Source organism: Mizuhopecten yessoensis, unplaced genomic scaffold (assembly GCF_002113885.1).
Source record: "Mizuhopecten yessoensis strain PY_sf001 unplaced genomic scaffold, ASM211388v2 scaffold4223, whole genome shotgun sequence".
In the NCBI taxonomy this organism is placed as follows: domain Eukaryota; kingdom Metazoa; phylum Mollusca; class Bivalvia; order Pectinida; family Pectinidae; genus Mizuhopecten; species Mizuhopecten yessoensis.
The window spans coordinates 183,027-198,323 of record NW_018405437.1 but is presented as its reverse complement, the minus strand read 5'-3'; the positions used below and the strand labels follow the sequence as shown (position 1 = coordinate 198,323).

General features: G+C 35.0%; 1 protein-coding gene across 2 annotated transcripts; it reads right to left on the bottom strand.

Annotated features, from left to right (window-relative positions):
* Positions 1–109: 109 nt before the first annotated feature.
* LOC110448721 (tubulin gamma-1 chain) lies at positions 110–15,164 on the bottom strand. Of its 2 annotated transcripts, XM_021495106.1 has the most exons (13): positions 15,007–15,164; positions 12,791–12,841; positions 12,341–12,402; positions 11,411–11,647; positions 10,854–10,933; positions 10,163–10,289; positions 8,691–8,777; positions 8,067–8,216; positions 5,891–6,043; positions 5,330–5,491; positions 4,637–4,828; positions 3,092–3,130; positions 110–2,527 (listed from the first exon to the last, which is right to left on the bottom strand). In XM_021495106.1, the coding sequence occupies exons 1-12, from the start codon at positions 15,053–15,055 to the stop codon at positions 3,128–3,130; spliced, it is 1,353 nt and encodes a 450-aa protein (XP_021350781.1). In that variant the 5' UTR covers positions 15,056–15,164; the 3' UTR covers positions 110–2,527; positions 3,092–3,127. The 2 variants fall into 2 exon arrangements, with proteins under 2 accessions (XP_021350781.1, XP_021350779.1); XM_021495104.1 differs by lacking the exon at positions 3,092–3,130.
* Between the last annotated feature and the right edge of the window lie 133 nt (positions 15,165–15,297).

The following is a 15,297-nucleotide window of genomic DNA, read 5'->3' as shown; positions in this document are numbered from 1 at the left end:
TGAGTCAGTTCTTTACTATGAATTAAACACACATGTGTCAGATGACAAGTTTTTGAGCCTAAATCGGAAAATGCAAAAAAAACAGAATATGGCAATGTGCCTCCCATTGTAAACCAATATGTTGTTTATTATTAATTATTTTCTACAGGTATGAAGGTAAAACAGTGAGAACTTAGTTATTTGTATTGCATTTACTTAAATAGTAGATTGAAATGCAGCCAGTGCTACTTACACATCCACTTCAACAAACTGATGATGCAAACAAACTTGCAGTAATGAGTATGCAAACAACATGAGCCCCAAAACCGAACACGCTCAGAAATTTGACCTCTGCTGATGCATGTATGCTCAAGTATTATTATCAAATAAGCATTTTCTTCATTACTGTCATTGTCAATGTCTATCTATTATGCATTACCCCAAAATTTAGCATGACATTTACTTACCCCTTAAAGGTGTTTTCAAAGATTTGTTAAAATTAACTTTGTACATCATTGAAATACTACCTTGTAATACGATATTCTATATATGTGCGTTACAATAGTCACAGAAAACTTTTAATCAATCGAATGCAAATAAATATTTACATCTGTACATTATCTTATTATGATTTTATGTCATCTGATTTTCATGTTCTCTTCTTCACAAAATATTCCTCAACATTTCAACAGTGGACAATCAAGTAGGTTTTGATTTTTTTTTTGTATAATGAAATCCTCACCAATGGTTGTATAGAACTGAATTTCAGCAGTGGGTTGTAATCCAGAAGTATTTTGACCATCTACATGTACACACATGTAGTTGTAAAACAGGGCCTTGCTTTGGATTAATAGTATTACAACATTTAAATGTTTGGTATGGCCATTTCGTAATAAATCCTATGCCTATGAAGGAGATGGGAGGCACCTTAATTATTATGGGTGGTGTGTTTAAACCAGATCTGCAAATCATTCCTGATATTATATTACCTGAAAATATCTGATGGGTGGTGGTAGGGTCTCTGAAGAAGTGCCTCCGACCCCTCCCTACGGTTAATTCTGGAACAGCCCTTGTAAATAGACGATCATACAACTGTGACAACAGCACACAATTAATGTAACAAGTCACTTCAATATAGGTATTTAACTCATTCACCCCTGAAGACACATGTGAACCCTTTCAATTCAAAGGTAGGAATAGTTCATTATAAAATTCCAGGGGTGAATGAGTTAATGTGTGCCTACACAGCAGGAATCCTCTTCAAGATGGGTGTAAGTGTTCAATTTAAGCTAATAGTGTATATCACATACATTGTTTATTTCATATATCGTAACCAAATACAAACAAAAATTGAAGGTTTTGTACAAATGTCAAGTACAAAGAAATGCTTTCATGTCAAACATTGTAATATCTATACATCAAATACACAACAAATGTTCATGTCATACAAAAGGTAAATCAAATAATCTTTAGTTCATTGAACTGTACACTGAAGTGTTTCCAAGTCACTGACAGTCTCTAAACAAGTGCTTGTGGGCAATCATCTTACAGATTTGTATTTCCCCCAGAACAGTCATGATACATCAGGAAAGCAATACTTATAATTGGCAATTTTTGTGGAGGATTTGATTTAAATATATTCGCAGTCAACTAAGATAGCGCAAGTTTTGATACGCAACAAATAGCGCTATCATGAATATATATAGAGATAAATAAAGACATGTTTAGCCTTTTTTTTCAAGCAGATACAGACGATAAAACACCAAAAAATGTCATATTTTACAATATTCTGATAAAACGTTTGCAAAATAAATTCCATCGCTCCAATACAAATTTAAATCTACTCTGATTGGGACCAACAACAAAATGTTAGCCCGTCGAACGCTTAAACTATACAGTATTCTATAAATGATTCTCAATTATTTTTGACCAAGAAGAAATTTCCATGAGTCAAAACATCAACTTCATTTGAAGCATAAAATTACAAAGTAATGTGACGTAGTTTTCAACCATTTTTCATGTAATACACTGTAAAAGTGGAAAATCTCCTGTACAGAAATGTTTTCACTCTTGAAACTGACCCTGGTGTGGAGACTTTCACATTCTAATTTGGCAATAAATCTGAAGTCTATATATTATGAAATGATATTTCACCATATGGATAATTTCCCGTTTATTTACTCCATGTGAAAAATTGAGCATTTCCACAACACCAACATTTCCACAGTGTTGTTACATAACAGTAACTTTGTAGAAACATCTTGTATAATTTACATAGAGTATGGACAGTTGAACAATAATAAGGCACCATTAATATTCATACAGAGACTAACAGTCATTAGTCAATGAAACTGTCTTCGTCCTCGAGTATAGGATCAATCTGTATGCACATGGAGGGAAACAAATGGAGATTCTGTAAACTTGATCATGTTCTCTTCCATATGGTTAACCATAGTGTTTTCCACTTCATAATGACAGATATCAATGCAAGCTGACACTTTGATCGGAACCTTTTCTCTCATTCTCATATTCTTTCAGCTGCTGGAGCCTACAGAAAAAATAGAATTAAACAACAAAAACTCAAGGCAAATCTTGTATATATACAGTCAGTCATAGGCGACGGGTAAAATGGCTGCAAAAAAATCAGGTTATAAATCCTTTGTTTTTAAAAAAATCATAACAATCTGACAAACCTCAGCTTAGTTCCCAAACCGTTCCAGTCATATAATATTATTTTTAATCATAAAACTATATTTTACAGGTTACAAGTACTTGCCAGTTAATTTGCATTACAAACAAAACTTTAACTTTAACTTTCATGGAAACTACATAACAGATGTTTAAAGGTAAAACATTTTAAGTAAGTATTGTATTTCCCATAAAAATTGATTGCAGTAAAATATTCAGTAAATCTCAAAACACTCCATGTAAATGCTCACAATGGGTAATATTAATTTCAAATGAAACTGTGCCATAATCGTTTATTATACTGAACTTCAGACAAGTGAGTATTAGTTGCTGATGGGATGAGGGGAGAATCCTTGGACTGGTCAGTTGGAGAAGTGGGAGAACATCAATGTTAATATCGACACAGGATAACCATCATACATACTCTGTTGAATGCTAAATACCCCATGTGTACTGGCAATTACTGAAGATAAGCAAAGCAATCAAACTAAAAAGAATTCATTTTAATTTCTTGAATCTAATGGCAAATTATGACATTAATAGCTTTATAAAAGAAATTTTACTAAAGTGATTTCCTGGCCGGAAAAATATTTGAATGGCTTCTTATATGGATATGTTTTAAAAGAATACAGTTTACTTCCAGGCTTTTTTAAGGGACCTTGCAATATTATTGAGAATGACACTTTCTATAGGATGCAGGGTATTTACAGGAAGGAAATTCTAAATAACTTAATGCTTAAATTTGTCTGTTACATGTTTTTCTTCATTGAGAAGGAAAAGAACAGTAACAGAACCTAACAAAACAAGAGGCCCAGAGGGCCTGTATCGCTCATCTGGAAATGTTAGCAAAATTGAAGTTAAATAGCCAGATGTTACTGGTAGTGTACATGTATTACATAGTTAATCCGGGGTTATATGTAAATGCAATTGGACAAAATCCTGTCATTCCTTCAGGAAAGTTAGGATTTTGAAGAATTTGCTATATTTCCCCTATTGGGCCCCACCCCCAGGGGGTCAGACCACTGTTTATACAAATTAAGCCCCCTTCACCAAAGAATGCTTTAGATCAAATATTGACAAAATCCTGTCATTCCTACAGAAGAAGAAGAATTTTAAAACTATTTTTCTATTTTCCCTTTTGGTCCTGCCCTCTAGATCTGCCCACAGGGAGTTCAAACTCATCATTTATACAAAATTGATTTCCCTCCTCCATAGGATGCTACTGTTCAAATTTGGTCAAAATACCTTCATCCAAACGGAAGTTAAAGGATATCAAAGCTATTCCTCCATCACCCTTATTGGGCCTCACCTCTCTGCTCCCAGAGGGGTCAGACCCACTGTTTATACAAAATTGGTTCCCCTTAACACGAGGGTGCTTCATACCAAATTTGGACCAAATTCTTGTATTCCTACGGAAGAAGAAGGATTTTGAAGAATTTGCTCTGTTTTTCCTATTGGGCTCTGCCCCCAGGGGGGTCACACTCACTGTTTATATAAAATTGAGTCCCTTTTGCCCAAGGATGCTCCAGACCAAATAGTGATGAAATCCCTTAATCCCTATGTTAGAAGAAGGATTTTTAAGTTAACCTCTATTTCCCCCATAGGGCCCCTCCCCTTTGCCCCAATGGGGGCCACACCCACCATTTATACAAAACTGAGTCCTCTTGGCCTAAGGATGCTCCAGACCAACTCTAGTCAAAATCTATTGAGCCATTCAGGACAAGTAGCGTTTAAAAAGGAAAGTTGACGGACAGACGATGACGGTATGGCATAAGCTCACCATGGTCCTTCGGACCAGGTGAGCTAAAAAAGGAAAATGATAGTATAGCAATTTCCTCAAAGGATTATATAACCAGTCTATTCTATAATTTCCCTCGTAGCTAGATGTCTTTAAAAAGATTACAACAGTAATTTAGTCAATTAAACAACATCATTGTCTGTAACAAGCTTAAATAAACAGGGTACCTACCTGTTGTGTACCCCATGACAGATAGTCAGGTTTCGTGGCAGCCTGATATTCATCCACAAGTTGTTGAATTACCTCCCTTGAATTATCAAACTCGTCTAAGTTGTCTTTGAAAATTGATTCCTTCTTAAACTGGTCCATGAAAGCTTCACGTTTCTTCAGTTTGTCATATTGTCGAAGGGTTCTCTCAAATAACTAAAATCAGCGAAAATTTTCAATCCTTTGATTTGTGCAAACAAAATTAAAGAATACAGTTATATATCATTAACTGCAAAATCTTCAATTTCCCAATACAGAATATCTCTTTAATATGTATTCTCAAAAACTAACTCTCTATATCTTTGCTTTCAGAATAATGTATGTGTTTGGATGAAGTTATGATTGTATTTCCACTTATTGAAAACGAAATATAATACAAAATAAAAAGAACTGTGAAAATAATTTCTTGCACCATCAAAGTGTTCCTGAATCACATATTTTATCGTTATCTATATAAATTATGTTTGAAAATTCAAACAAATTTTACATAACAATCAAAGAATATTTCATACAATATTGTACAAGGAAACACAGGGATTGAAGCAAAAAATCATACTTCACATTACGCATCAGTTATCAGAATGTGATGCATGTATTTCCTGTACCAAAAGTAAGTTAAGGACTATAATTGTAATGAACAATGTTTCTAAAACTTACGGAAGAAATACTAGTGTGATTTGCCAGCATAAGTCCACTGACTCTGTGAGCTGTCTGTGTGTAGGGAGATTTACGTGAGAGTGCCACCTGGATGCTGGCCGGTCCCCAGGGGATGAACTGAGCAAGTTTCCTCTCTCTGATCCGCTGTAAACTCTTGTGCACCTGCATAAACAACTTATCTTTTAAGAAGATCATGATCACAAATATTTTTTTACAAAGGCCATTTCAAGCTTCCTTTTGGCACATCATTTTACATCAAGGATTTTTTCTAAGTTTTCTTTCACAACCCTTACACTAGAACCTCATTTCTTTCTTTGTGATTAGCAGCTTTTTTACAGTCAGTCAGATGTCAGCATTTTTAATTTTACAGTCAGTCAGATGTCAGCATTTTTAATAACTGTGTGAGGTTCACCTCATCCAGTATCATATTTTCAAAGGGGTGTCAACTAGCCTGGAAACTTCCTCTTTTGAAAATGGACAAAAACATACACCATATGCTACTGGGTATAAATTTTCCTTTTACATTATTTCAGTTATACATCTGCAGAGGTTGCACTGTACCTGTGTGGGGTCCACCTCGCCCTGTATGATGTTGAGGATAGAGATATAACAATGGTTTGCCTGACGGTTGGCATGCGTTGATACCATCATGTTTTTGGGCTGTAACAATCGTCTCATTACATCTAATACCGTCGTCTTCCTCACGCTTGCAACCTGCAATCAAAACAAACACTGTTAGAATTTATTGACTATTCCATCATTGCGTAGGTATACATAATCGTGCAACAAATCAATTGAATCGGATTGCAAACATGGTACAAATGATCAGGGTCTATTTGTTGCTTAGGATATATATATATAGTAGCCAGAAGTAACTGGAAAATATTTTTCCACTGTCAAATTATCATATTTTTTTTATCTTTCATATTAATGAACTTTTCATGTTACTACAATGGTATTTTTTTTACTTTTAATATGAACTGTTATTTTTGCAGGTCATGGACAACATCCCATGCCAAAGCATAACGGCAATACAGAAAAAAAAGACTGATACCTGTTCTAGCCAAGAATGAAATCGTTACAAGAAAGGCCTTTGATTATATAATGTGTTGCATTTCTGATGTCAGTTTTTATGTGTGATAAATAAAAATCTGATATATATCTGAAATTTTTTTGTTTTGTTTTATTTCCTACAAAGATCCTGAAGTAAAAAGGTCAACAATGCAGATGTTATAGTAGTCAGAGAAATCCAGGATTTGTTTGATACATTTGTTAATGTTATCTTAACACCCAAAACGATGGTATGCCTCGACACCGTCAAAAGTCTCACACTTAAGAAAACCCAGTGGAGGGAAATCTCTCACACTGGACTCCTGAGAGGTTGGCAACCCTGCAAATAATACCTAAATGCACAACATCAGGTGGTAGCTATCATATTTGAAAACCTTCATTGAAATTGGTTCAGTAGGTTTTGAGAAGTTGTCCAGGCAAGCGTTTTTTAACAAAGGGCAATAACTCCATAAAAAAAGGTGAGAATGAAAAAATAATACCTGGATGCACAATATCAAGTGGTAAGTATCATATCTGAAAACTTTCATCGAAATTGGCAATGTAGTTTTGGAAAAGTTTTCCGGACAAGGATTTTTCAACAAAGGGTCATATCTTTGTAAACAAGAAAACGCCAATGGCGATATGGCCGGATTGCTACAATACATTTCCATGTAAGGCATCACATGTGATAAGCATCCTTTAATAAACATAAGCAATGCAAATTTATATGATGTAGGACAAGTCTTTACTTGGTAACTGAAATAAACCAATCTTCTTAACAATAGTGCATGCACGATGGGGCCTGACCTCAACAAATCATTTTAACCTGGTCAGTCAAGCGGAAAATTTAGGTCAGAAGCAGCATCCGAAGCATTGCATGTGATATAAGCATCCTTAGATACATAAGCAATGCAAGTTTAGTTGATGTACAAGTAGTTACTTAGTAACTGACCTTAACTTAACCTCTTAACCTGGTCAATGAAGCAAAAAATGTAGGTAAGAACCTAGTTTAGTTGATGTCGGACAAATAGTTACTTGGTAAACAACCTAAACCAATCTTCTTAACCATAGTGCAGATGGGGGCCTGACCTCAACGAATCTTCTTAACCTGGTTAGTCAAGCAGAAAATTTAGGTCAGAAGCAGCATCCGAAACATTGCATGTGATATAAGCATCCTTAGATACATAAGCAATGCAAGTTTAGTTGATGTACAAGGAGTAACTTAGTAACTGACCTTAACTAAACCTCTTACCCTGGTCAATGAAGCGAAAAATGTGGGTAAGAACCAGCATCTGAAGCATCGCATGTGATTAGCATCCTTAGATACATAAGCCATGCAAGTTTAATTGATGTTGGATAATTAAAAACTTGGAAACTGAGCTTAAACATTCTTCTTAATTTCAGTGAAGACAGATGGACGGACAGATAGACAGACATGCTGATTCCAGTATACTCCCCCTAACTTCGTTGCGAGGGGGGTATTGTGACGCATAACCATTAATCATCTTCTATATATGATAAGGAGTTTGGGATTGTTGAGTGGCAAAGTTTGTGGTGAGGGTGTAACCCACCATCAGGTAGAGTTGTCCTAGTGTGGGTATGAGGTAAGCTATTAGGCCGATCAAATCATTAGGGTGTGTAACCTATCATCAGGAAGTGGATATGTGATATGAATGAGTTTACTTACCTGAGAGTTTGTTGTGAGGGGTGTATATCCCGTCATCAAGTAGTGAAGACGTGGGGTGGGTATGAGGGAGGCTATCAGGCCAATCAGATCATTGTTCATGTAACCTGGGTAACGGAGTGTTGTCGTACTGGTGGACATTACCGTAGACACCTATTTAATGGAATCACATACAAAATCATTAATCTGAAATTTCAAGTTTAATAAGAAATACTTTTTATCCATTGGTTATGATAACAAGTATGTAAGCGTTTTACCTACCAAGACCAAGATTAACAAGAGTCTTTACATCGATTTTACAATGATTTCAAAATATTTCATGGAATATTTATGTTCTAGTAACAGAGATCCCCTTGTCTTCAGGATACAGCCATATTAGACCAGTGTTATACAAACTCAGCTCCAGGTAAGTTTTCACAACAAGGAACAAGAAGATGCTTAGCTAAATGCTATGGCACAAACTTTTCTATTTTCTCTCTTAAATTTGTATATATATATATCAATATTGCAGAACAAGGTAAATAGATTCTAGGATCTATGGAATTGTTATTCTACAACTATAATTTGATATGTATATAATGTGTGTGTACTTTTAATGTCTGAAATAAATGATGTGTGAGGTCATACCAGCTGGTTAATTTGGGCAAAGGATGGCGTGTCTATGTGCAGTCTGTCAGCCGCTATCCTATGTAATGCTGTGTTGTCTAAAACCACCTGGAAACAAAAAGAATCATGTTATTACTTCATTCAATAATTAATTAATTCAAATACAAGAGGCCCAGAGGGCCTTTATCGCACACCTGAATATGTAAGCAGTCAAAGCAAAATATTCTTATTAAATATCATATTGCACTACAAATTTGTCACTCGCGAACTTTGTCGGATCCATCTGTTGAAACTACCAGTCAAATATTATTATAATTATAAGATTCTATGCTTTTTGGTTCTTCTTCAGAAGTTGTTTGACATATTTTTCCCTGTGACCTAGCTTGTAAGTAGGTCAATGCCCTTTTCCTTCTCAAACTTTGTTAGCTCTATCCCAAGAAGCTACCAGCCAAATCTTATGAATCCATTCCTTTTGGTTCTTCAGAACAAATCCTTTGAAATGTTGTTGACCTCTGTGACCGTTAAAGTAGGTTGAGCTCCTTTTCATTTGTAAACTTTGGTGAGCTCTTTCCCAGCCACCAGCCAAATATTATAATTTTATGCCTTTTGATTATTCAGAAGAAGTCGTTTGATGTTTTTGACATATATGACCCATGTGACCTTGAAAGTAAGTCAAGGTCATTTTCGTTCTTAGACTATGTAGGGCTCCTACCAACGAAGCTTTCTGTCAAATATCATGGCTCTAGGCCTGTTCATTCTTCAAAAGAAGTTGTTTAAAGGAAAAGTTGACGGACGGACAACTGACGAACGACAATCGACGCACCATGACATAATCTCACTTGCCCTTGGGGCAGGTGAGCTAATAATGTAAAACTTAGCACACAAGAAATCACCCCAAAAAATGTTAGCATCACAAACTAAAATTGCTATTTTTCGGGTACACAAAATTACCAAATGTTGCCAGTTTTCATCATGTTTCATATTAATCCTATTAAAATCTCACTTGCTTTTTTTAAATTCTACATGAAATGGAAAAGAAATACAATGTATACACATCTCAACTGGATATCTATATCTTACATTCTGAGTCAAGGTGAGATATAAGACCTCTGGTTTACAATTGCAGGGTCATTTCCCACAAACATACGTACTTTCTAAGTGTAGTGTTATTAAATTTTTTGTGATAGTATTTTCTACCTAAATACATCACTGATCAAACTGACTGAAGCCGCCAGCAGACGTTGAGAGTTTGTGTCCATACAATAGTTTCTGAATGAATATGACCAGTTTTAAAGTATGAATGTGAAATTTTCACCCATAAAGAAGAAACACGATAACTATTTGTAAATTTTGTTCTATGGAAACTCAAACTGGTTGATTCTGTTAGGAAGTACTTCTCAAGTTAGACACTTTTTTAACAGGGGCCAAGGGTTTATCAATCCATTATCAACTTTTGTTTGTTTTTATGGTGAACAACAATCTGAAAAACTCACCACACAGTCAGCATTTTGTGTGAGACGCTTTAAAGTCAAGATAGAATTGTATGGTTGTACCACCACGTCAGATATCTCATCCATGTTAGGGAACACAGAATACGTCTGTATCAGCTTCTTAGGAAATCTACAAAATATGAATGCTTTTATGATAGAAAATTCTTCATTTATATCACAAATATCTTTTATGTAAAAACTGCTTTCATTATCTACAAAACATTCACAAAACACCTATCATAAATCTTTATGTAGGTAGTGTTTCACCTATAATATATTGCTAATACTTTGTCCTATGACGCTCATCATTCTCAAGTAGAAAGGTTAATTTTACCTTTAAAAGACATCACTATTATTCCAGGCCATATACCATGAAAATCAATAATTCTTACCAATCTTATGAGATATATATTTTTTTAACATTTCTTCAGGTTAGCAATGTATAGATTGCATTCAGGTTCATATAGCCCAAACAGTCAAACGTTTCTGTGAGACATATTGGTGACTTGTCCAATAGTTTTCATCACCTTCATCAGACAAACCAATGTCTGATAAAGGTGAGAGTCAGAGAGCACATACTGAATTCTCTGTAAAAGTTGATCAGATTCTACCCTAAATCTTTCTATTTCTAGGAAACTAAAACTGTTCATAAACTTGACAACATAATTTGTAATAAGTTGTGAAGTGAATATACCTGTCATTAAGTTTCTCCAGTAGGTAAGATCCCATCCCTGATCCTGTACCACCAGCTATTGAATGACATACCACAAAACCCTGAAAATAGCAGACACCAAAATCTAATGCATGCTTACAACCTGTAGTACTTGCTTCACTGTCAATATAACCACCTGATACACAGACAAGGCCGATGAGTCAGTTGGGGGATAGTCCAGTTGTCTGGTTATCCAAGCAGTAATCCTTGTGAAAAGATTTTACAAAGTCAATGATCTACTATTCCAGCTCCAGCAAGCTATTATGAGCAAACCTATTTCTATTTTTCCTACAAGAAGATTACATGAAAATCAACTTTGGTTTGAGATGAAGAAAAATTATACTTTGGTGCTAGAATTTATTACATGTACATGTACTTCTTTTTGGTCATTTTCCAATCAGGAATTTTAAAGGGGCAAATTTGGAAAAATCACACACTTCTTCAATTGAGAATGGATTGTTTTAAGGGACCTATAGGTATCCTGATCCTTCAAGGTTTTAAATTCTTAACTACAAAAAATATATAAACATAATACACACCTCTAAACTGTCACTGCCGTCAGCTTCCCTGTCAATGATGTCAAATATTTCTTCATACAACTTCTCTGCCTGCGCGTAGCCACTGGCCCAGTTATTGCCAGCTCCACCTCCGTTTTTAGACAAGTACACATTCTCCGGGTTGTACAAGTTGGCATATGGCGAGTTCATGATTGTGTTGATGACCCTGGGTTCAAGGTCAAGTAGGACTGCTCTGGGAATGTAGTGTTCATCATCAGCCTGTCCAATAATAATGTATGTTCATGTTCAACTTCATTATAATCAACAGCAGAGTTTTTTTCAATTTAACGCCTCAGAATGTCTGTACGAATACATTTTCAGGAGTAATAAAAAACAAAAGGCCCAGAGGGCCTGTATCGCTCACCTGAATATTTAAGCAGTCATAGCAAACTATTTTCATTAAATATTATATTGCCTTCGGGCAAGTGAGCTAACAAGACTTGTCACTTGAAATTAAATGAATTCTTATGTAAAGCATTATTGCTGGATTTTCCAAGGAAATACTACATTTTTCCTTCTGAATCAATACTTTATTATGTGAACAAATCTATCACTAACCAGGGCATTTTTCACTACTTTGGGAATCGGGTATGTTGCTTTCAAAATGGGAAAATTACAGTTATCAAAATAGGGAATCATTTTCAAAATTTAAGTGGAATAAACAGCTTTTTATATTCTAGATATTGCATTGTCATCTGAAAAAATAAATAAGGATTTGTTAAAAGATTAATATTGGGAAACATGTAATAGTCTTATTGCTGGATTATTTTCTTTGTAAACATCCTTTGTGCAGGTACATGTACATTATGTTAAAGACAGAAACGTACATGTACCGTACGATCTGTGCATTAAGCAAATACTTTCTTGAATTGGTAATAGAAAAAAAGTACTGTACCTGCAGTTAAATCTTACCTGGTAAAAGAAAACATCTTTTCTGTCAGTTCCTTCTGTTGCATATTCTTCCAGTATACCATCTGTAATACAAAAAGTGTTATACAGTATTACCAGCATTGGTTTAAGTCTGACAATATGTATACATTTTATCTGCTAATCATACAATTCAAAATATGGTATTGATAATACGTATAGAATAACAATAATACAGATGAACATATATTAAAAGTTGTAAAACAATTCATGTATTATCAAAAGGATGAGACAACAGGCTACGGCTATCATACACCATTATACAAGTAAGTTGTATAGTAAAATTGAATAAGTTGTAAAGTGAAACTTTTTTTTTCTCATGTTTTTCAAGAAAGCCATTCTAAATGATGCTGTAGTTATAAGACATTGAATGGTCTTGATAAATGGAGATTACAGTAAAATTACAGTAATGCAGTAACAAAAGGTTTATAGTACCTGGGCTTATGCCATGCTCTGAACAAAGCTGCTTCCAGAACTCCATGCCAACTAAAAACATAATAATTCATACAACTATTAGAGTTTGCATGATATTTTCAATGTGAGTAATGTAAATAAGCAGGGGCTGACACTAACTACTTTCAGGCAGTAGCCCTGAATTTCAGCCCACAAGACTAGCTACCAGTAATTCCTTTTCTAGAATTAGGTTATGGCATATATATATAGCCCTTTCTAGTTTCTGGAAACCCATAGGGCAGACCCTCCAGACCACCTAGCAACCTAAACATTGAAACATGTTAGTTATTTTGTGAAAATGTAAAAAAGTTAAAACATGATAATTTTCTCATGAAAATGTGTTGGCTATTTGTTAAAACACAATATTAATCTAATCAAAATTAGACTTGCAATTCTGCTCGACTAGGAACCTAGGGATCGCGTGTTTGAACCCCGATGGAAGCTCACTATTGTCTTCCCTGTTACAAATGGTGTCTGCGGCCCTCCCTGTGGTGACAGGGAGTTAGAATCTGGGCTGTGGTGTTCAAGGGCGAACACATTTTAAAAGGGGTCAGAATTTTAATTGTACATAGGATTAAGGTTGCCTTTTAGCTTCGAGCTAGAGGGAATTTCCCCTTTAGGCCGAAAGGAAAATATACATGTGTTTCTTGACCAACCCTACTTTTTCATGCCGACCCTTTTACATTTTATTGGTTTTTCACAGTCACTGTTATGCAGTTATTAGCCATTTAATTGTTCAAAGTGTACATATAATTTACTATGCATTTTATAAGCCTTGACTTGTGGTCAGTGTCAGAGTTTTATTTGAAGATGGTAGCTAAGTACCCGTAGATAATTGTGCCTATGATATAGGTTGGGATCTGTAGATTAGTGTGACCGTCTGTAGTCTATAGGTGTCAGGAATCCAGACTGTGATGTCAGTGATTGTGCCTCAAGCTGATGTCAAATATAGCAGAATTTATGGCCAGTTTAACCTAGTCATATAGTGGTCAAATTCTAACATATTTTAAAGCAGCATCAACAATTTTAATATATCAACATTTCTATTGTAGCAGGATTTTGCTAAGGGACAGAAAGTGGTAGTTAAGCTTATATAATTAGGAGAGAGTGAGTTGAGAACATTTACTAACATGTCCAGCAGTAGCTAGGGATAATTTAGAAATGAAACACTGGTGGCAGCACTACTGTTAATTATGTTGGTTATACCATAAACTATGTCAATGTGTCGTTTGGGGGCCTGCTCAACACAAAAACTAGGAATGCAGGAATTTTCTTATTTGTGTGTTTATTTTAAATGAATAAAAATTTATATAGATCTTTTTGGTTCCATCCATACGTAACTAAAACAATAACATATGTTTAACATTTCACAGAGGTAATCAGGAGATCAGAGAAAGAAAAAAAAGCTAGGTCTACCCTATTTGTTTTGGAGCCGAAACAGGAAAAACACTTTTTTTTTATTTGGCCTTAGCTCAGTGGTAGAGCGTCCGACTAGGAACATAGTGCTCGTGGTTTCGATCCCCGATGAAAAGCACACTATTGTCTTTCCTATTACAGGTGGCTATGCTACTCACAAATAATATTCCCATATTTTTAAATTACATTATATCGAAACCTTAACTTAACCAACGGAAAAATAAGACATGACAATAAATTTCAAATAACTAGTTTTCTTTCTGATTTTGCTATCAAGGAAAATAGATTGGTAAAAAGAGTGCACAGATCAAGGTAGGGCGAACGGGATCAGGTCCAGTACACTCTGCCGATTGAGCTATATAGCTGTAAAGACCTTTAATAGCTCTATTGCCCTATCTGAAATAGGTCTTTTGAGCTATTTTCAAGTGATTTTCGTTTTCCTTAAAAAAGAAAATCACTTGAAAATAGCTCAAAAGACCTATTTCAGATAGGGCAATAGAGCTATTAAAGGTCTTTACAGCTATATAGCTCAATCGGCAGAGTGTACTGGACCTGGGGATTTAGGACGAAATGCCCAGACACAGGTTTCTGTTGACCGGTTTCTGAAACAGAAACTTTGATTTATAAATAAGTAATTTCTGTAGGAACTCTATCTAAATCAGAGATGTATAAAAAATCTCTGAATTAGATCGAGTTCCTACAGGAATTAATAAAGAAGCAGATCATAAAAATTAACAGTCAAAACGTAAGCAATAAGAAGTGACGATTAAAGTATGCTGTACTTTGGTTGCCACATTGTCCCAGTTGCAAGGTTATGATTTCGCGTGGCATCGTGATAATCTGCTATTTTCCTGTCACCCCGTCACATTCTTTTTGGAATCACGTAGAAAACTTGTTGACACTCGAAAAATGGCGGCAGTGTATAGAGGAACTTCCGGTGTTGACTAAAATTAGAATAGAAGAACTGTGATTTTTTTGACACTCCTTACAAGGACGCAACTTGTTTATTTCATAAATCAAGGAAATTTATCAACTTTGTATTTAAACTTAAATGGATCCAACAAAGTAGATAA